Source organism: Grampus griseus (genome assembly GCF_964374135.1).
Source record: "Grampus griseus genome assembly, chromosome: 5".
Classification (NCBI taxonomy): Eukaryota; Metazoa; Chordata; class Mammalia; order Artiodactyla; family Delphinidae; genus Grampus; species Grampus griseus.
Window position 1 is genome coordinate 78,429,572 of NC_138998.1, and position 21,814 is coordinate 78,451,385.

The 21,814-nt window shown below is 44.9% G+C and overlaps 1 protein-coding gene across 1 annotated transcript in view; it reads right to left on the reverse strand.

Annotated features, from left to right (window-relative positions):
* Positions 1 to 262: 262 nt before the first annotated feature.
* Positions 263 to 21,814, reverse strand: part of PLA1A (phospholipase A1 member A) — a 33,282-nt gene continuing 11,730 nt past the window's right edge. The window contains exons 5-10 of the mRNA XM_082655192.1: positions 19,506 to 19,595; positions 10,084 to 10,251; positions 8,615 to 8,704; positions 5,037 to 5,145; positions 1,474 to 1,638; positions 263 to 796 (exon numbers count right to left, since the gene is read on the reverse strand). Of these exons, the coding sequence (XP_082511318.1) occupies positions 712 to 796; positions 1,474 to 1,638; positions 5,037 to 5,145; positions 8,615 to 8,704; positions 10,084 to 10,251; positions 19,506 to 19,595 (707 nt within the window). The 3' untranslated portion in view covers positions 263 to 711. The remainder of the gene's footprint in view (positions 797 to 1,473; positions 1,639 to 5,036; positions 5,146 to 8,614; positions 8,705 to 10,083; positions 10,252 to 19,505; positions 19,596 to 21,814) is intronic.

Genomic DNA, 21,814 nt, shown 5'->3' on the forward strand with positions numbered 1-21,814 from the left:
CCAGTTACCCAGAGAAGGCAATGGTAAGGGATGGTGAGTGGTACCATCTTCCTCCCCACCCTCCACCCCCTCTCTTATACCAAGCACTTCTTTCCAATTGCTATTTTTTAAAAAACATTTATTTATTTGTTTGGCTGCCTTGGCTCTTAGTTGCGGTGCGCGGGGCTTAGTTGCCCTGCGGCATGTGGGATCTTAGTTCCCTAATGAGGGATCGAACCCACATCCCCTGCATTGGAAGGCAGATTCTTAACCCCTGGTCCACCAGGAAAGTCCCACAATTGCTATTTTAATATAGAGAATTCAGCATCTACTGTTTTCTCCAATCCCACAGACTGTAAATCACCTTTTCTGTACATAACAGAATTCCATACCAATAAAACAAACGATTCAGACATTCCATGGAGTTTTATTTGAAAAAAAAAAAAGAGCCTTTTTCCTGTATATGTTTCTGTTGAATCCTAGGTACAGATGTCCAAGGATATGGGGCAATTGCAGTTAAGTATGAACAGGAAAGTTGAAATGGTATCTCTGTAAGCTTCTTTAAATTCACAATGGAGATAAAGCTCTGTAAAATGAGCTCTCTCTCCTCTCTAAGGTAGCTAATTATGCGGAAAATAACCAAGACTTTTGTGTTCTTTCTTAGTAGTAATGGCTTAGAATAAGTTGAACCACCACCCCCAATCCAGGGAGATGTATCCTGCCCTTGTATAACTATATACAGGTTATTTTCAGGTCATGAGAAACAGTCTCACTTGCTTGTAAGTTCACTGGCTCAGGTAAGCAGACGGTCCTTCTACTGCAAGAGAAGAGCAACAAGAAGGTGTGTCCTCAGGGCAGGTTCCTGATTGGTCGGGAGAGAGGGCTCAGAGTTGCGTGCGCCTGTGTTTCCGTGATGTCAGGTGAAAGAATTCTACAGTCGTCTATGGGATGATTACTCTTGGATTACCAGGAGCCCACTCCTGTCCTCCGAGGGCCAGGTGTGGAAAGACTAATACTCTAAATGCCTACTAGAGGTGGGGTAAAGGGGACAGGGATTCTGGATCCACACCCATGACTGTGACCAGTGGAGGCTAAAGAAGAGGAAATATGCAATGAGCAATGTTTGTTCCAATAAAATCTTACGGAGAAACTAAGTATAGCAGGTAATAAAACATATATGTATATATATAAATATATATTTTATATATATTGTATATTATAATTATCTATACATATTTAATATATATATTTCAGATAAAATGGAGTTTCTTATATTAAAGTGGGGATGGGGAATTAAAGTCCAACCTCTTTGTCTTCTTAGCATCCCAACCCAAGATGGCCCTGCAGGAGGTTCAGGAAAACCCTGGGTCTTCTGTCACCTCCGCATCAAGGAAGCTCATACCCGTGATGAGATTGCACCTCAACAAGTGTCACATCTAAGGTCAGGATTGATCCTTGTGGGTGTGTCTGGGGCGGGGTGGATATGGGGCTTACTTGTCATGGACAGGCAAAGGAGCAGTGCAGAACATCCCGATAACGATAGTCCGGTCTTTTTTCCAAACTCGGTTGGAAGGCTGAAACTTGAGTTTCACCTGGTTTATCTGGCACTGAGGGCTGGGGTGAGCTATGATTCCTTTCCCGTGGCGTTGCTGTCTAGGTCTGTAAGGGAAAGGCAAAGTAACTTACTGCCGCACACGTTTGGCCTTTGCCTCCCCTTGGCTCCTAGGGGCTCCGCGGGTAGCCTGGTGAGTTAGTTCCTGGAAGGTGGGCTCCACGGTCCTCTGCATCACCCTCACCAGCCCCTCGGCCCACACCCTCACAGCTTTGAATGTGATGCAGAAAATAGGTGTTGCTTTTTGAAAGTGAATAAGTGCACCCTGCAGCGAAATAGTAGCCCTTGGATTTTCACATCTGGGAAAGGGTCCTAGTTAGTGAAGAACTGAATTCAGGTTAGGGAAGATCTGAATTCTGATTAGTGAATATCTTCAGTCTCAGGTCCATCTACCTGGAAGTGGAGGCCTCTTCCAGGATGTTCAGTTCCAAGAAGTTTGTGTGAGGACTACTCTATTTTAGACTGAGTATGAAAGTGTAGATGGAAACAAATGAACAAACAAACAACGGGCCTCGAAGCCAGACAGAGCTGCGGTGGAGTCCAGGTGTGGTCTCCTCCCAGCTGTGGCTTTGGAGTCACACAGCCCTAGGTCTAAGCCCCAGCCACCCCCCCATGCCCCGCCCCCCTGTGCCCTGCTCTGGCCTGTTCCAGTCCCCTCTGGGCTCAGAAAGAGGGACTGTGAGAAAGAGGGAGAGCCCGGAAGGCGCTGCTTTCCCCTCCGCGGTGGCACTGGGTGTTGTCTAAAGTGAGCATGGTTTCCCTTTCCTTTCTGGCCTCTTCATACTGATGAAATGTCTTCTTTGTGTACTTTCTAACCCAGGATTAGTCATATAGTTTGTTTTGTCCTTTTGAGGAAGATTTGGTAAAACTTTGTTTAAAAGCTGTCCCGTTTTCTTCCCTTCTCTCTCTCTCTTTCTTTCTTATTTTTTTTTTTTTTTTTTTTTTTAGATTTCAAAAGTGTTTTGAAGTATTTCAGAGGAAAAAATAAGAAGATTATTCACTTTAAGAGTCTGCTTGGATGGAGAGCTTGCAAACTAGAAGGGCTACAAAGGACACTGTGAGTGAGTGGCCTGGGGACTTGGCCCAGGTAAATTTTCTAATTGGAAGGAAATCTTGGGGTTTCACAAAGTTATAGAAAGTAGGGGAAAGACCACACATAAACCCCCTCCCTTCTTTTAAATTTCTGTTCTGCAAGAGGAAACAAGAACCAAGGAATTGAAGATAATCATGTTCTGATAGCCTTCTTCAAAACAATAATGCAAATCTCTTTGGGGAGAAAAAAGAAGGAATCTGTGGATGTCCATTCCGATCACTCAGGGAGCTTCTAACAGTGTAGTGGTTGAAGCCATACCTGGAGATTCTACTGCTACTGGTCTGGAGTGGGGCTTGCTGTCAGTATTCTTTAAAGCTCTCCAGGTGGTTCTAACAAGCAGCCAGAGTTGTGTGTCATTGTCATGATTCCTGCCAGTGTCGGCTCATCTACCAGTGGGCTGGAAAGGTGATAAAAACACCCTTGCAGAAGTAACGTGACCTTGAACTGATCTAATGAAAATTACTCAGCTATAATCTGCAAGGTTCACGTGGGCACCCCAAGATCTGTGTGGGTGTCCTGACTGCCTGCTGTCCTGTGCTGTGCGGCCTGGGTGAGTTGGAGCACTGCCTGGTGGAAGAGTGTCTGGGAGCCCAGACGGGAGCTCCTCCCAGCAGAAACTTGTCTTTCCCTGACAGCAGTTAATATCCATCACTGCAGCCTGAGAAATGTTTCCAAACCCAAATCTGATCCCATCACTCTCTTGTTTAAAATTCCCAGCAGCTCTCCAAACTGCTCTCAGGATAAAACCCCAAATCCCTACCCTGTCCTTCCAGGCGTGGCATGGTCTGACCCTGACTTGCCCCTCCAGCCTCCTCTCCCCATGCCTGGTCCCACTGCTGTCTGCTCCCCATGTCATATCTCACTAACCCCTGGTCTGGGGGGAAGGATCCTCCAAATCCTTCAGATCTCAACTCAAACATTGTTTCTTCACACTTGGTCAGGCTCTATCTTATTTGTTCTCGTAGCCCCTGCCACTGCTGACAATTGTGCATTTCTGTGTATGGGCACTGGTCACGTCCCTGTTTGTGCTCCATCTATCCCCCTGCAAACCACACTTCTCAGGCTCCCCTGCACAGGCGGGACGCTGCTTCAGGCAGTGATTTGGAGGAGCTGCATTTCCTCCCTGCTTCCCACTCCTGCCAATCATTCCCACCCTGCACCGCCCATCCCATTCCTTGTTCTACCAACACCACCTGGCTTTGTCCCTCGAGCTCTGGGGTGGAGTGACTCCTTTTGCTGATCTCTGCATTGCCTCCCCATCCTCCTTTCGGGTTTTCAGTTCTCCCCACACTTTTGTAATTAGCTCTTTGTGTTAATTTCCTTCTATGGGACTGCCTGGCTTGGGCTCTGGTTTCCAGGCTGAGCCCTGACTGAGACAGTGATTTATCTGATTAGTCTGTCTCCTGCTGGCTTGTGAGTAACTAACCAATGACTTTTTTTTTTTTTTTTTGCAGTACGTGGGCCTCTCACTGCTGTGGCCTCTCCCATAGCGGAGCACAGGCTCCGGACACGCAGGCTCAGCGGCCATGGCTCACGGGCCCAGCCGCTCCGCGGCATGTGGGATCTTCCCGGACCGGGGCACGAACCCGTGCCCCCTGCATCAGCAGGCGGACTCTCAACCACTGCGCCACCAGGGAAGCCCCCAATGACTTTTTAAAGAAACATGCACCACTGCTGCTGAGTTCCTGTCCCCTGCCAGGCTTGCGGCTCCCTGCAGTTGAGGCTCTCTGCCTGCTTACCTCAAGCCTGGTCTCACCAGCTGCGAGGCCCAAGTGTGACCCAACAAAGAAAGGAAATCAGCCCCAGTTCTAGGGATTGGCACCACTCAGCATCAACCCTGCTGGTCCTCACCTTGCACTCATTTGCTAACTGACCCTCTGCCTGAGAGTCTGTTCTAGAAACCCATCTAGTACTGCCCCCCTCTCCTCCCATCCCTCCGCCCAGGAGTAGGTGCTTCCCAGGCTCTGGCCAGCCCTCCCTGGGCCAATGGCTGAGGCCTTCCTACTTGCTGACATCCCTAATGACCCCTGCCTGGATTCCTGATGCTGTTTCCTATCAGGGACCCAATCCCCAAACTCTCCCCACCTGTTGGGACGTTCCATTACTGCTGTCTGCCTGCTTGTCTGCTATTGTCTGAATACACTATACTTGGACCCAGTACTGATCCTGAACCTGGAACAGTTGCCCAGCCTGTATCTGTGGGTCCATCTGTGGAAGGTGCCACCCTCACCCCCCTCCCCAGCTCAGCTGGCTCCACCCACCCATCAGTGATCACACAGTGCCTGTCCTGGCATATATGTGCATGTATGTAAATGGAAGGAGAGAAGCCAGCCATGTGGGACACTTACGTACATGGTGATCGTGACCGAGGAGGTGACACTGCTGCTAAGGAAGGTGACCGTGATGCAGGTGTCCTGGTTTCTCAGCTTCAGCAAGTAAAACTCCACAAGGCTGTGATGCACTAGGAAACCAAAGCAGAGCAGATAACTGGGCCAGAGGTCAGTGGGTGCAATGCACAAAATGTCCCAGAGAGCAGCAGGGCAGTTGGGAAATCTCGCTCTCGCTCTTAGCAGCTGTGTGACCTGGAGCAGATTACCTGTTGTCGCAGGTTCTCAGCTTCCTCTAGTGTAAATTGGGATAATAAATTACATACCCCACAGGTCTGAATGAGAATTAAATGCGTTAATGCATATAAAGTCCTTAGACAGTGCCTGTGCCTAGGAATCATTCAATACATGAGAGTTTTTATTATTACTTGTAATCCTAGAATGTGCCACTCTTTGGCACTGTGGCACTCTTTGTTACCAACGAGTGACATTATCCTGATGGTGTGATTTTGAAAGAACCAAAAAGGGTCTATCTTATACTAAACAATTAACTCATAAAATAGAGCAACGCCCCTCCCCCCCTTAGCATACCCCCTGTGTCAGGGAACCCACCATGTGTGCAGGAGATGACTACTGCCCTCCCTGTGGTGGCTGGGTGCCTGTGTGGCATCTCCACCTGCTTGGGCAGCACAGACACCGAGGCTCTCAAAGCCGGTATTTTCGACACAGACTGGCTGAGCAGCCTGGTTCACGGTGATGTCCCCAGACCTGCTGCCCCTTTGGCAAGAGAGGTTAAGAAGGGTTACAGCTTCCCCAGCACCCCATCCTTTCCTCACTAAGGGGTAAGCCCATCTGGTGGCACCATGCAGTGACTTCGGTCTCCGAACATTTTCACAGACTCCTTTGGTGGTTGGGACATAGCTAGAGCTCTGCCCTACCTGTACTTTTTCGTTTGTCATGTTTTATGGGTGAACATTGGGAGGAGGGACTAAGTGAATTTAAAGAGAGTCAGCTCTAAGTTGGAGGAGTGATGTGGTCCATCGGGGCTCATGGGGTTAGTAACAGGACTCACTGCCAAGAACCCACAAGAAGACAAGGGAGCGCTACGTGCTCCCCGCTCCACAGAGCGAAACGTCAGATGCCACGTCCCTTCTGTCTCTCTTTCTCAGTTGTTTATTACGGATGCAGATTGTTATGTTGATGGGCAAGGGCTGAACTGGAGTGGATATTTGCAATGTGGAAAAACGGCTAACTTACATAGCTTTAGGAATTTAATTCTCTGGGCTGAGTTTGATATATTATATCGCTTCTTCCTTTATCAGCATGTATCACTGATTAAGAAAGTTTCCTGAGGTTCTGCTTCTCTCTTCTCTGATTACCCTGAAAGCCCTAGGAGGGCCAGGTCTGCTAACATTTGGTGGGTAGGAGCTGGTAGTGAAATCCGACCTGCTTGGGGACATGACATGGGAAACAGCCCATGAGCCCTGGATGGTTTGCCAGGGGAAATGGGTCCAAGGCCAGGCCTGCTGCTTACTAGTTGTATCGCCTTGCCTAAGTCACTGAACCTCTCTGTGCCTCAGTTCCTTCATCTATAATCAATAACCCCCAACATCATCTCACAGAACATGATGAGGATTAAATGAGGTGATGGGGAGAAAACATTTCGGGTGAAACATTGCTCTACAAGAGAAAAGTAATATTGTGAGAAAAATGATTTTTTGGAGAAGATTCTCTGTCCATTCTGGTGCCTGCCTGGCAGAGGCCAACGGTGACTGCAGGCCAAGAGTGCTGGGTGATGGGAGCTCAGTGCCATGATGGCTTGGGAGTGGGTGAGAGCGGGAGCTGCCAGGTGGGCTACCCGGTGGGTGCCCCGTACCTCCCACCCCCAGGAGAGGATGGGTCCAGCTCTGATGCTCAGAATGGAAGGCTCAGAAGAGGCAGGTCCGCTGAGGTTTTTGAACAGACACAGCCATACTTCTGGGGGAATGGGGAGGGAGTCTCACAACAAAAATGAAACAGTCAGAAAATGTATGGCCTGGTGAATCACCCTTAGCAGGGACCTAAAAATGCCTTTAACTTCCAGGTGTTCCTCAGGCTCCCTGGCTATGCGGACAGAGAGGAGCTGTCGCGAAGCTGCCCTGGAGCTGGAAGTAGAAACGGGATGTCTGGTTCCTGCAGCCCCACCTCCGACCCGGACAAAGTCCTCCCTCAGGCTGACCTAACTGAGAAATACAGCTGAAAAGAGCAGGTTCTTGGAAGAGGGGACAGAGACACAAGTATGGAGGCAGATGATGACCTGGAAAAGGTAAAGGTTTTGGAGTCAGAAGACCTGGAGTTGAATGCTGACCTCTTCACCCACCCACGCAGCCTTGGGCACATCACCGCTCGGGGCTGGGTTCTCAGATGAGCTGATACATGTGGAAAGCCCACAGGTGACTCTTGTAACCCACTTTATTCCTAAGAAGTAGCCACGTATTCTCTCTGGCATGAAGTTAGAAACACCCCCACCTCATCTCCCAAATTCTCCCGTTGACAGAGGGAAGGGTGTTATTACTTACTGAGTTCCAGTCACTGTGCTGGTGATTGTGTACTATGTATTTTATTTTATCCTCACAATTGATTCTTTGAAATAGGTACTGTTATTTTTCCCATTTTCCACATAAGTCTATAGAGGTTCAGAAAGGTTAAAAAAAACTTGTTCCTGATGACACAGCTGGTAAATGGAGAAGCCGAGATTCAGATCCAGGTCTGGGTGACCACAGAGCCTGAGCTTCGAGCTCTGTCTCACACTTCACCAGGCCCTCTAGTACCAGGAAGGTATAGCCACAAAGACCCCTCCACCAACCAACCAGACACCAGCTGATCAGAAAATCATTGAGAATTAGGTGATCATATAATGTCCCCTCCAAACCAGCATACTTCTATTCTGAACACACAATGAACCAGGATAACAGGATAACAAAATCAGGAAGTATAGTCAACCTAGTTAAGATGCAAATAGCATAGGGAAGGAGGATGGTTCAGCCTGTAATGTATGTCATAGATACTAAGAAGCCCATTTCTCTCACATTAAACATCTCTCACAATCGCTGGCATCTTAGCTTCAATGAAATGCAGTGGTTAGGAGCCATAGTAAACAGCTGGAATATGTATATGAAGGTTCAGTATTCCTCGTGGACCCCGACCTAGGAGGGCTGCCAGAGTGGGAGACACATAGGATGGGCAATAAGGAGGGGGAAATGCATGCAGGAAGGAGAAATCCAAAAGGTACTCCCAAATACCACTCCAGAGAGAAACTACACTGGAAGGCAGGTTTCCATGGTGGGGTGGGGAGGAATGAAGACCAGTGTACTGACAGTAAGGCAAGATACCGCCAAGTTTTCATCCACAGAGCAGTGGTTTGGGCTAGCTCTGAAAAGTTTTGGTTCTATCTAAGACCAGTAGCTGCTGTCCCCCACCTCTCCCTTCCCATGACATTTTTGCCCCAGGTCTTCACCTCCCACTTCAGCTACCATGCTGGGCTGGACACAGCCCAAGACAGAGCCCTGGACTCAGCTGGACAGCACACTGGCAGAGCTGAGCAGCTCATTTGCCCGCACTCACCGCAATATGGAGCCGTGGAAGTGGTCAGGAGGTAGACCTTCACTTCCTTGGGAAGTGGCTCTATCTTAACACCACCTTGTTCCACCAGTCCTAGAGATAGAGAAGCAAAGACAGCAGAGCCCTGAGGAGGCCATTCCAGGGCTCCACGGCACCCAGCCATGTATCGATTAATTCATGCACCCATTTATTCCACAGACAACTCCACTGTATACTCATGATGCGCCGTGCCCTGCGGTGAGTCCTGGGATACAAGTGACCCCATCCAGATGGGAATAAACATACAGGTAGACAACAAATACATTCTGCAGATTGTCTGGCCCATTCCCAGGGAGTATTTATAAGAAATTTGAAATGATGTCTTCAACTTGCAAAACAATCTATATGACAGTTGTTTTAGTGGCGTTTGTATCCTGTGCACTGGAGCACAGGGAGGTGCTTGAGCTGAAGAATAGTGGTTGGCAAGTCAGAGAAGGGCATTCCAGGCAGAAAGTACAGTCTGGGCAAAGGGACACAGGGTGAGGAAACATGAAATACTCTTGGCGGTATAAGTAGTTAGCATCCCTGTGGTGTTTGGAAAAAAGGGAAAGGCTAGCGAGAGATGAGGCGGGGCAGTGTGAAGTGGTTGTTAAACCGTCTGGTCCATCACATCTGTGGGAAACAGTGACATATGCCCGATGAGTAGGAAGTAATATTGATTCGCTTTATTATGGGAAACCACCCCTGCTTTAACATTTTGCCAAGCTGATATTAATTTCATTTCTATAAGCAATGGCAGGCTGCTGCGGTTCTGAGTGGCAGCCAGGAGTGGGAAGTGGGAGAGTGAGGGAGGGGGAAGACCCATTTACACTACCCAGGCGTTTTCCTGGAGCCCTCCACACTGGATGACCCCAGGATTTTCACAGCCATGATCTGCACAGGGTGAGTTGAGGCTGGAACCTCAGCCTTCCTGAGCCCTTCTCTCCAGACTGGCCTGGATCATCCACGAGTGTGCCCAGGCCACTCGGCAGTTAGGAACCCCTCCAGCCGGCATGAGGTCTCACACCTCTAAGGTGGGCACAGTGTGCCAGCCTTGGGGATTTACAGCCTATCAGGAATTGGAGAATGGCTGGCCTAGCGAGGAAGACCTATGGTGAGCATCGGGTCTGAGAGTGGGTACAGACAATCTGGACTATACCAGTGCTTCTGGAGAGCATCCTGAGGCTGGACTTACCTGCCAGTGCCTGTGTGTGTGTGGGGGGGGTTGTGTGCAGAGCCAGTATGGCATGAGGCAGTGGTATAGAGGGTGAGGGGTGGGACGCAGAGAGCTAAACACCACCTTCCAGGTGAGGACAGGCTGAACGACTCATTGCTTAAGTTTTCTTTACCCTGCTCGGGTAGACCTCTTGACCATAGGAGATCAGGACTTAAAGAGGTGACAAGATTTGAACTTTCTCCAAACTGTCAAAGGAAGCCAAAGGGGTAGCGTTTACCGATCCTTGGACAGGAAAGCAGAAAAGGGTTGAAACAATCCAGACAGTGTCCAGCAAGGAAGACCTTGTAGCTGGTACAAGGAAAGGCCATCAATGGACAGGAACTCTCCAGGGCACTGATGTAGATGTGCACAGCCCTCATGTGATCACAGATCAGATAACTGTAGCCTGAACAGGGCAAAAAGAACACAACGAAGGTTTCAGTTCAAGACAAATGGAAACTCCCTCCATGCTACTTACTGTAATTTTATTGAATTTTATACTCCAACAGGCTATAAATACGTGGGATGTCCCTGGAGCCACATTTTAAAAACATTAATGAACATGGTTACTACACTCTCACTTTTCTTTTTAACTTTCCTGGGTAACTTAGTTAATTTACCAAGAAAATTGTTTACATACACACCCATTCTTCCACGATCATAAAAACTCTCTTTAAGAAAATGGGAACATACAGAGAGCTGGCGATCCCAACCCTCCCTCTCAAAACGGATATCTGTCTGCACATTTTTACCTTCTTCAGCATCATCCACACAACCAATTTTTTACAACCTCATTATACACAACCCAGCAACAAGACAATCAAGGGAGTCCCCCGCAGTTCACAGTCCATCAATGAAAGCCAATGCGTTAGACCTTCAAGATGGCAGAGTAAGACACGGAGATCAACTTCCTCCCCACAAATACATCAAAAATACATCTACATGTGGAACAACTCCTGTAGAACACCTACTGAACGCTGGCAGAAGACCTCAGACTTCCCAAAAGGCAAGAAACTCCCCACGTACCTGGGTAGGGCAAAAGAAAAAAGAAAAAACAGAGACAAAAGAAGATAGGACCTGCCCCTTGGGAATGGATCTGTGAAGGAGGAAAGGTTTCCACACACTAGGAAGCCCCTTCACTGGAGGAGACAGAGGGTGGTGGGAGGGGAAGCTTTGGAGCCACAGAGGAGAGCACAGCCACAGGGGTGCAGAGGGAAGAGTGGAGAGATTCCTGCACAGAGGATCGGTGCTGACCAGCACTCACCAGCCCGAGAGGCTTGTCTGCTCACCCGTCAGGACGGGTCAGGGCTGGGAGCTGAGGCTCAGGCTTAGGTCAGATCCCAGGGAGAGGACTGGGGTTGGCTGCGTGAACACAGCCTGAAGGGGCTAGTGCACCACAGCTAGCCGGGAGGGAGTCCGGGAAGAAGTCTGGAACTGCCTAAGAGGCAAGAGACCATTGTTTCGGGGTGCACGAGGAGAGGGAATTCAGACCACCACCTAAACGAGCTCCAGAGACGGGCGCGAGCCTCGGCTATCAGCACAGACCCCAGAGACGGGCATGAGACGCTAAGGCTGCTGCTGCAGCCACCAAAAAGCCTGTGTGCAAGCACACGTCACTATCCACACCTCCCCTCCCGGGAGCCTGTGCAGCCCACCACTGCCAGGGTCCCGTGATCCAGGGACAAATTCCCTGGGAGAACACATGGTGCACCTCAGGCTGTTGCAATGTCACACTGGCCTCTGCTGCTACAGGCTCACCCTGCATTCCAATTATAACTACTGTACCCCTCCCTCCCCACAGCATGAGACAGCCAGAGCCCCCTAATCAGCCGCTGCTTCATCCCCTCCTGTCTGGGCAGGGAACAGATGCCTGAGGGCGACCTACATGCAGGGCCAAAACCAAAGCTGAACCCCAGGAGCTGTGCAAACAGAAAGGGAAATTTCTCTGTGCAGCCTCAGCAGCAGAAGATTAAATCCCCACAATCAACTTGAGGTTCCCTACATCTGTGGAATACCTGAATAGACAACGAATCAACAAAAAATTGAGGCGGTGGACTTTGGGAGCAACTGTAGACTTGGGGTTTGCTGTCTGTGACTGATTTGTTTCTGATTTTTATATTTATCTTAGTATAGATTTTAGCACTTGTTATCATTGGTGGATTTGTTTATTGGTTTTGTTGCTCTCTTGTTTTTATTATTATTTTATTATTACTTTTTAAAAATATATTTTTTTATTTTATTATTATTTCTTTCTTTCTTTTTTTCTCCCTTTTCTTCTGAGGTGTGTGGCTGACAGGGTCTTGGTGCTCTGGCCTGGTGTCAGGCCTGAGCCTCTGAGGTGGGAGAGCTGAGTTCAGGACATTGGACCACCAGAGACCTCCTGACCCCACGTAATATCAATCGGGGAGAACTCTCCAAGAAATCTCCATCTCAATGCTAAGACCCAGTTCCACCCAACAGAGCTGGGCATGGCATAGGGCATCCAGCAAGCTCCAGTGCTGGACGCCCCATGCCAAACAACTAGCAAGACAGGAACAAAACCCAACCCATTAGCAGAGAGGCTGCCTAAAATCATACTAAGTTCACAGACACCCCAAAACACACCACCGTACACAGCCTTGCCCACCAGAAAGACAAGATCCAGCCCCACTCACCAGAACACAGGCACCAGTCCCCTCCACCAGGAAGCCTACACAAGCCACTGGACCAACCTCACCCACTGACCATAGACACCAAAAACAACAGGAATTATGTACCTGCAGCCTGCAAAAAGGAGACCCCAAACACAGTAAGTTAAACAAAATGAGAAAACAGGTATATGCAGCAGATGAAGGAGCAAGGTAAAAACCCTCCAGACCAAACAAATGAAGAGGAAACAGGCAGTCTACCTGAAAAAGAATTCAGAGTAATGATAGTAAAGATGATCCAATATCTTGGAAATAGAATGCAGAAAATACAAGAAACATTTAACAAGGAACAAGAAGAACTAAAGAGCAAACAAACAATAATGAACAACACAATAAATGAAATTTAAAATTCCCTAGAAGGAATCAATAGCAGAATAACTGAGGCAGAAGAACGGATAAGGGACCTGGAAGATAAAATAGTGGAAATAACTACTGTAGAGCAGAATAAAGAAAAAAGAATGAAAAGAATTGAGGACAGTCTCAGAGACCTCTGGGACAACATTAAATGTGCCAACATTCGAATTACAGGGGTCCCAGAAGAAGACAAAAAAAAAAAAGGTCTGAGAAAATATATGAAGAGATTATAGTTGAAAACTTCCCTAATATGGGAAAGGAAATAGTTAAGTCCAGGAAGTGCAGAGAGTCCCATACAGGATAAATCCAAGGAGAAACATGCCAAGACACATATGAATCAAATTATCAAAAATTAAATACAAAGAAAAAATATTAAAAGCAGCAAAGGAAAAGCAACAAATAACATACAAGGGAATCGCCATAAGGTTAACAGCTGATCTGTCAGTAGAAATTCTGCAAGTCAGAAGGGAGTGGCAGGACATATTTAAAGTGATGAAAGGGAAAAACCTACAACCAAGATTACTCTACCCAGCAAGGATCTCATTCAGATTTGATGGAGAATTAAAATCTTTACAAACAAACAAAAGTTAAGAGAATTCAGCACCACCAAACCAGCTCTACAACAAATGTTAAAGGAACTTCTCTAGGTAGGAAACACAAGAGAAGGAAAAGACCTACAATAACAAACCCAAAGCAATTAAGAAAATGGTAATGGGAACATATGTATCGATAATTACCTTAAATGTAAATGGATTAATTGCTCCAACCAAAAGACATAGACTGGCTGAATGGATACAAAAACAAGACCTGTATATATGCTGTCTACAAGAGACCCACTTCAGACCTACAGACACATACAGACTGAAAGTGAGGGGTTGGAAAAAGATATTCCATGCAAATGGAAATCAAAAGAAAGCTGGAGTAGCCATTCTCATATCAGACAAAATAGACTTTAAAATAAAGCCTATTACAAAAGACAAAGAAAGACACTACATAATGATCAAGGGATCAATCCAAGAAGAAGATATAACAATTGTAAATATTTATGCACCCAACATAGGAGCACCTCAATACATAATGCAAATGCTAACAGCCATAAAAGGGGAAACAGACAGTAACACAATTGTAGTAGGGGACTTTAACACCCCACTTTCACCAATGGACAGATCATCCAAAATAAAAATAAATAAGGAAACACAAGCTTTAAATGACACATTAAACAAGATGGACTTAATTGATATTCATAGGATATTCCATCCAAATACAACAGAATACACTTTCTTCACATGTGCTCATGGAACATTCTCCATGATAGATCACATCTTGGGTCACAAATCAAGCCTTGGTAAATTTAAGAAAATTGAAATTGTATCAAGTATCTTTTCCAATCACAATGTTATGAGACCAGATATCAATTACAGGGAAAAAAATGTAAAAAAGACAAACACATGTAGGCTAAACAATATGCTACTGACTAACCAAGAGATCACAGAATAAATCAAAGAGGAAATCAAAAAATACCTAGAAACGAATGACAATGAAAGCACGATGATCCAAAACCTATGGGATGCAGCAAAAGCAGTTCTAAGAGGGAAGTTTATAGCAATACAATCCTACCTCAGGAAACAAGAAAAATCTCAAATTAACATCCTAACCTTACACCTAAAGCAATTAGAGAAAGAAGAGCAAAAAAACCCCAAAGTTAGCAGAAGCAAAAAAATCATAAAGATCAGATCAGAAATAAATGAAAAAGAAATGAAGGAAACAATGGCAAAGATCAATAAAACTAAAAGCTGGTTCTTTGAGAAGATAAACAAAATTGATAAACCATTAACCAGATTCATCAAGAAAAACAGGGTCAAGACTCAAATCAACAGAATTAGAAATGAAATAGGAGAGGTAACAACTGACACTGCAGAAATACAAAGAATCATGAGGGATTACTACACGCAACGCTATGCCAATAAAATGGACAACCTGGAAGAAATGGACAAATTCTTAGAAAAGCACAACCTTCCGAGACTGAACGAGGAAGAAATAGAAAGTATAAACAGACCAATCACAAGCACTGAAATTGAAACTGTGATAAAAAATCTTCCAACAAACAAAAGCCCAGGACCGGATAACTTCACAGGTGAATTCTATCAAACATTTAGAGAAGAACTAAGACCTATCCTTCTCAAACTCTCCCAAAATATAGCAGAGGGAGGAACACTCCCAAACTCATTCTACAAGGCCACCATCACCCTTATACCTAAACCAGACAAAGATGTCACAAAAAAAGAAAACTACAGACCAATATGACTGATGAACATAGATGCAAAAATCCTCAATGAAATACTTGCAAACAGAATCTAACAGCACATTAAAAGGATCATACACCATGATCAAGTGGGATTTATCCCAGGAATGCAAGGATTCTTCAGTATATGCAAATCAACCAATGTGATACACGATATTAACAAATTGAAGGATAAAAACCTATAATAATCTCAATAGATGCAGAAAAAGCTTTCCACAAAATTCAACACCCATTTATGATAAAAACTCTCCAGAAAGTAGGCACAGAGGGAACTTACTTCAACATAATAAAGGCCATATATGACAAACCCACAGCCAACATCATTCTCAATGGTGAAAAACTGAAACCATTTCCTCTAAGATCAGGAACAAGACAAGTTTGCCTACTCTTACCACTCTTATTCAACATAATTTTGGAAGTTTTAGCCACAGCAATAAGAGAAGAAAAAGAAATAAAAGGAATCCGTATTGGAAAAGAAGAAATAAAACTGTCACTATTTGTAGATGACATGATACTATACATAGAGAGCCCTAAAGATGCTACCAGAAAACTACTAGAGCTAATCAATGAATTTGGTAAAATAGCAGGATACAAAATTAATGCACAGAAATCTCTGGCATTCCTATACACTAATGATGAAAAATCTGAAAGAGAATTTAAGGAAACACTCCCATTTACCACTGCAACAAAAAGAATAAAATACCTAGGAATAAACCTAACTAAGGAGACAAAAGACCTGTATGCAGAAAACTATAAGACACTGATGAAAGAAATTAAAGATGATACAAACAGATGGGAGACATACCATGTTCTTGGATTGGAAGAATCACCATTGTGTAAATGACTATACTTCCCAAAGCAATCTACAGATTCAAAGCAATCCCTATCAAACTATCAATGGCATTTTACACAGAACTAGAACAAAAAAAATCACAATTTGTATGGAAACACAAAAGACCCCAAATAGCCAAAGCAATCTTGAGAAAGAAAAACAGAGCTGGAGGAATCAGGCTCCCTGACTTCAGACTATACTACAAAGCTACAGTAATCAAGACAGTATGGTAGTGGTACAAAAACAGAAATATGGATCAATGGTACAGGATAGAAAGCCCAGAGATAAACTCACACACATATGGTCACCTTTTTTTGATAAAGGAGGCAGGAGTATACAATGGAGAAAAGACAGCCTCTTCAATAAGTGATGTTGGGAAAACTGGACACCTACATGTAAAAGAATGAAATTAGAACACTCCCGAACACCATACACAAAAATAAACTCAAAATGGATTAAAGACCTAAATATAAGGGCAGACACTATAAAACACTTTGGGGAAAACATAGGCAGAACACTCTATGACAAAAATCACAGCAAGATCCTTTTTGACCCATCTCCTAGAGAAATGGAAATATAAACAAATGGGACCTAATGAAACAAAAGCTTTTGCACAGCAAAGGAAACCATAAACAAGACGAAAAGAGAACCCTCAGAATGGGAGAAAATATTTGCAAACAAAGCGACTGACAAAGGATTAATCTCCCAAATATACAAGCAGCTCATGCAGCTCAATATCAAAAAAACAAACAACCCAATCCAAAAATGGGTAGAAGACCTAAGTAGATATTTCTCCAAAGTAGATATACAGATTGCCAACAAACACATGAAAGGATGCGCAACATCATTAATCATTAGAGAAATGCAATCAAAACTACAATGAGGTATCACCTCACACTGGTCAGACTGGCCATCATCAAAAAATCTACAAACAATAAATGCTGGAGAGGGTGTGGAGAAAAGAGAACCCTCTTGCACTTCTGTTGGGAATGTAAATTGATACAGCCACTGTGGAGAACAGTATGGAGGTTCCTTAAAAAACTAAAAGTATAACTACCATATGACCCAGGAATCCACTACTGGGCATATACCCTGAGAAAACCATAATTCAAAAAGAGTCGTGTACCACAATGTTCATTGCAGCTCTATTTACAATAGCCAGGACATGGAAGCAACCTACTTGTCCATCGACAGATGAATGGATAAAGAAGATGTGGCACATATATACAATGGAATATTACTCAGCCATTAAAAGAAACAAAAATTGAGTTATTTGTAGTGAGGTGGATGGACCTGGAGTCTGTCATACAGAGTGAAGTAAGTCAGAAAGAGAAAAACAAATATCGTATGCTAACATATATATATGGACTCTAAAAAAAAAAAAAAGGTTCTAATGAACCTAGGGCAGGACAGGAATAAAGACGCAGACGTAGAGAATGGACTCAAGGACACAGGGAGGGGAAAGGGTAAGCCTGGACGAAGTGAGAGAGTGGCATGGACATATATACACTACCAAATGTAAAATAGATAGCTAGTGGGAAGCAGCTACATCGCACAGGGAGATCAGCTCGGTGCTTTGTGACCACCTAGAGGGGTGGGATAGGGAGTGTGGGAGTTAAACGCAAGAAGAAGGAGGGGATATGGGGATATATGTGTACATATAGGTGATTCACTTTGTTATATAGCAGAAACTAACACAACATTTTAAAGCAATTATACTCCAATAAAGATGTTAAAAAAAAAAGAAAGGGGAAGGGTTGGTGTGTAAGCACATTCATTGTATTATTATTAACAACAATAATAAAAATTGGAACCCACCTTAAAAAAAAAAAAAAAAAGCCAGGGTGTTGAGGTTCACCTCACCAAGTGACTGATACACTGAATTTGCCAAATGTCCCAATATAACAGACACTTGGTTTTCTGGTTATTGTTGTTGTTGACTATTTTATTTTATTTTATTTTTATACAGCAGGTTCTTATTAGTTATCTATTTTATACATATTAGTCTATATATGTCAATCCCAGTCTCCCAGTTCATCACACCACCACCACCACCACCCACCCCCACTTTCCCCCTTTTGTTGACTATTTTAAAATTTGTAATAATTCACACTGAATGAATTTGCTGGGGCTAAGAGGTCTATAATGAGCCATAACTCCAGGGTTTAGGGTCTTCAGACTCTTCTTTCACCTTGGGACCCCCTCTCTGGGACCAGAACCAAGTCTGAGCTGCTTGCTGACTTTCCTTTCCCCCAGAGTTGGAACACTGTCTATGGCCGACCTCCTTCTAGCTATAACAGGGAGCTGGGAGACACAGATTGTGTCTTCCCTTCTCAGATTGTGTTATGAAGAAAAAAAAGTGGCCAATTAAAATGCCAAAGAAATTTTCAAAAGCCATTAAAATCAAACCATCCCATCTGATCGGAATTGCTGAAAAATTTTATGAATTGTTAAAAGAAACATGTTTTTGGAAAATCAGTAAAGTTGGTAAGTTTGGATTAGTGGTTACTCAACACAGTGGTCAAAAGAATCCTTAAAATGTTAAAATTTTGGTAAAGCAGGAAAAGGTTAAAAACATAGTAATCAAAAATCAAAATGAAATTCCCATATGAAATGTTGATAGGTTGGCTATATTCATAAGAATATAAGAAGACTACACAATCCTTAACGCTTAGCTGCTTTTTTTTTTTTTTTTTTTTTTTTTGCGGTACGTGGGCCTCTCACTGCTGTGGCCTCTCCCATAGCGGAGCACAGGCTCCGGACGCGCAGGCTCAGTGGCCATGGTTCACGGACCCAGCCGCTCCACAGCATGTGGGATCTTCCCGGACCGGGGCAGGAACCCACGTTCCCTGCATCGGCAGGCGGACTCTCAACCACTGTGCCACCAGGGAAGCCCCAACGCTTAGCTTTTGATAAATTTAAAATTATGCTAAGAATATATTCAATTAATATTTCCAAAAAGAACATTCCAGAAGAATACATTTAGAAGAGAAGAAATGCATATTCACTGAATGTATTCAAGAAGATTATCTTGAAAGCAATTTTAGAGAACTTAAATTTAGTTAGTTTGGGGAAATGGTCATGCACTGAATTGATCCTTCAGCTAGCTAGCTTTGGGCACATCAGTCTGTTTCTGCCACAGCGAGGTTCTGCAGAGGATGTAGCTACTGTGGACTCTGCCACAAAGTGGGGCCCAGGAAGAAGAGAAGTTATTGGCTTGAGTGACGTTGGATCACAGCAGGGCCTAAGAAGTGGGGAGGGAGCCTAAATATGGAGCAGGCTTTTAATTTCAGGCACCCCTCCCCTAGAATACCTGGGCTCCAAAGACATCCATTTAATAAGTGCTGAGTAAGCTTGATGGGACACAGCAAAGGATACTGTAAGGAAGACCCCCTACGGCCCATACTGGCTGACTCAACACGAAGCCTGTTGGTAAATTCCAGTCTCTGGGGCAGCCATACATCAACTCTCTCTGGCTTTCTGACCTGCAGAAATGGAGGTGGGACAGCCGGGTTGGTCTTGGCCTCCGTTGACGTAGTAGTCCACATGTCCAACAGGAATCCGAATACCCAAATCTGCAAGGAGGCAGAACCCTGTTACCCTCTTACTGCAGGGGCCTATTTTCCAGGTCCCATAGCAGGGTCCACCGGCAGCAGAGCCTGAGGTCTGACCTTGGGGGCCCACCCCCTCTCTGTGCTGAATGGGTGCCCACTTCATTCCTAAGTGCTGGGAGACTACCGAACTAGCCCTCAGATGGTTTTCTAAACAGGTTTTGCCATGCTGAAACGAAGCTAAGAATACATTTATAAGAAGATACTCATATTTGCCTAATAAAATCAAGAAAAATATCCCTTAATATAAGTTTTTATGAATCAGTAAATGTTATAATAAGTTCGGTAAATTTCCTTGTTGAATAGTTTCTATTTTGCTTCAAGTGATAGTTCAGATATGTGTGTGTGGGACCACATTTCCAGTCTCCCACATATTTTTGTGCTTTCATGACTGAGCAGAAATATAATCTGGCTACAAAGAGATGAGTTTGAGAGGCTGTAGCCTGCATCTCATCATTGTGACTGTATTTGATCCCTCAGACTTGGTCAGATTCAGCTGCCAAAGACCCTGATTTTCTTGTTCATATTATCGATCACAGTTGTAAGCAACTGAGCGTGTATTACTTGCTTAACGTCATCTATCCAGGGGTTAAGTGATGACCTAGAATTCATCCTCTCCCATCATCTGTCGGGTCAGCTCTACCTCCAAAATATATTTTGAGTCTTTCTACTTCTCTCCATCTCTACTGCCACCACCTTCGCCCATGCCACTATTGTGCCCCTCACCCAGGCCAGCACTGCAAACACCCTCCAGTGAGCCTTCCCTTACTGCCCACTGGCAGTCCATTCTCTGCCCAGCAGCCAGAGTATTCTTTTAAGGAAATCCAAATCGCCGCCCTCTCCTCACTGATCATAGAATAAAATTTAAACTCCTCGCCATGTCCAGCCTGGTCCTGCTCCCTTTTCTGAGCACATCACTCACTGCGCTCTAACCACGTGGCTCTTCTGCCTGTCCCCACCCACAAGGCTTTCATTTTGGCTGTCCTCTCCCCCTAGAGTGTTCTTCTCCCCGTTCTTTCCAGTACTGGCTCATTCTCATCCAAAAAGTCTCACCTCAAATATCACCTCCTTGGCCAGATTTCCCTCAATAATCCTATTTGAAGTAGACCCTGAACCTGCTGCTGAGTCACACTTCTCCCATATCCTCATTATCATAATCACAGGGTGGAATTATCTTGAATCCTCGCTTGTATGTAAGCTCCACCACGGCAGGGCCTTTACCCGTCTTTTTTCCTGCTGTATCCCCAACACCAGCACAGTACCTGGCACACGTTAGTGCCAAATACTTATTTATTGAACAAATTAGTGAACGAATGCTTGCCGACTAGCTTGTAAGTTCCATGTGGGCAGGGATCTTATTTGGTGCCTTGTGCATTGTAGTATCCTCAGTGCCTGCTACATAGATCATAAAGACCGACTGAACAAATGGAATGCCTTTTTTTTTAATCACATTAGGAAGTGGCTCCAACTTTGAAGGGGACTGAGAGGCCTAGCACAGGTAATCAGGGACCCATGAATCACCTATTTAGCAAATTTAGGAATATAAGGCGTTAACCTTGTTAATTGACATGTTTAATTAACTTAATAGCTAAGCAGAGGGCTATGGGCTTTGGTTTCCTATCTGTGAAATGGAGGTGGCAAAGAGGGTTGAATAATATGATTGCATGAGTTTCTTCCAGAATCCTGAATCCGTGAGTCTTGAATGCCAAAAGAAGGCTTCTAGCCAAATGGAATGACACATGGCCATCTCTCAGTTGAACTGCAAACTCTTCTGGTCAGAGACAAATGTAATTTCTTCTTGTATCCAACACACTGAGCATGGGGCCTGGCACCAGACTCTGTGGGTGTTTGACGTCGAGTAGAAATGAGGAGGAGTGGCCGCTGGTCAGAAGAGCTTAATTTGGTCACGATGGATTCAGAGCTGGGGGTTCTTGACTGTGCCACTCATTACTGGAGGGGGCAATTCTCATTCTTCACTAGACTGAGGGCTGGCCTTATCCTCTGGGGAGGAGGGAAGTCCTGATAGGTCTGAGTACCTGCCCCAGGAGTGGAATGCCCCAATTTCCTGGGGCCAGGCATGTTCACCCTGAAAAAGCAGAAAGACTTTCCCAGGCAGGAGTGCCCTCTGAGTACTACCTCAGACAAAGCTTAGTGTTGAATCAGAGTGAGACTCATGACCAAAC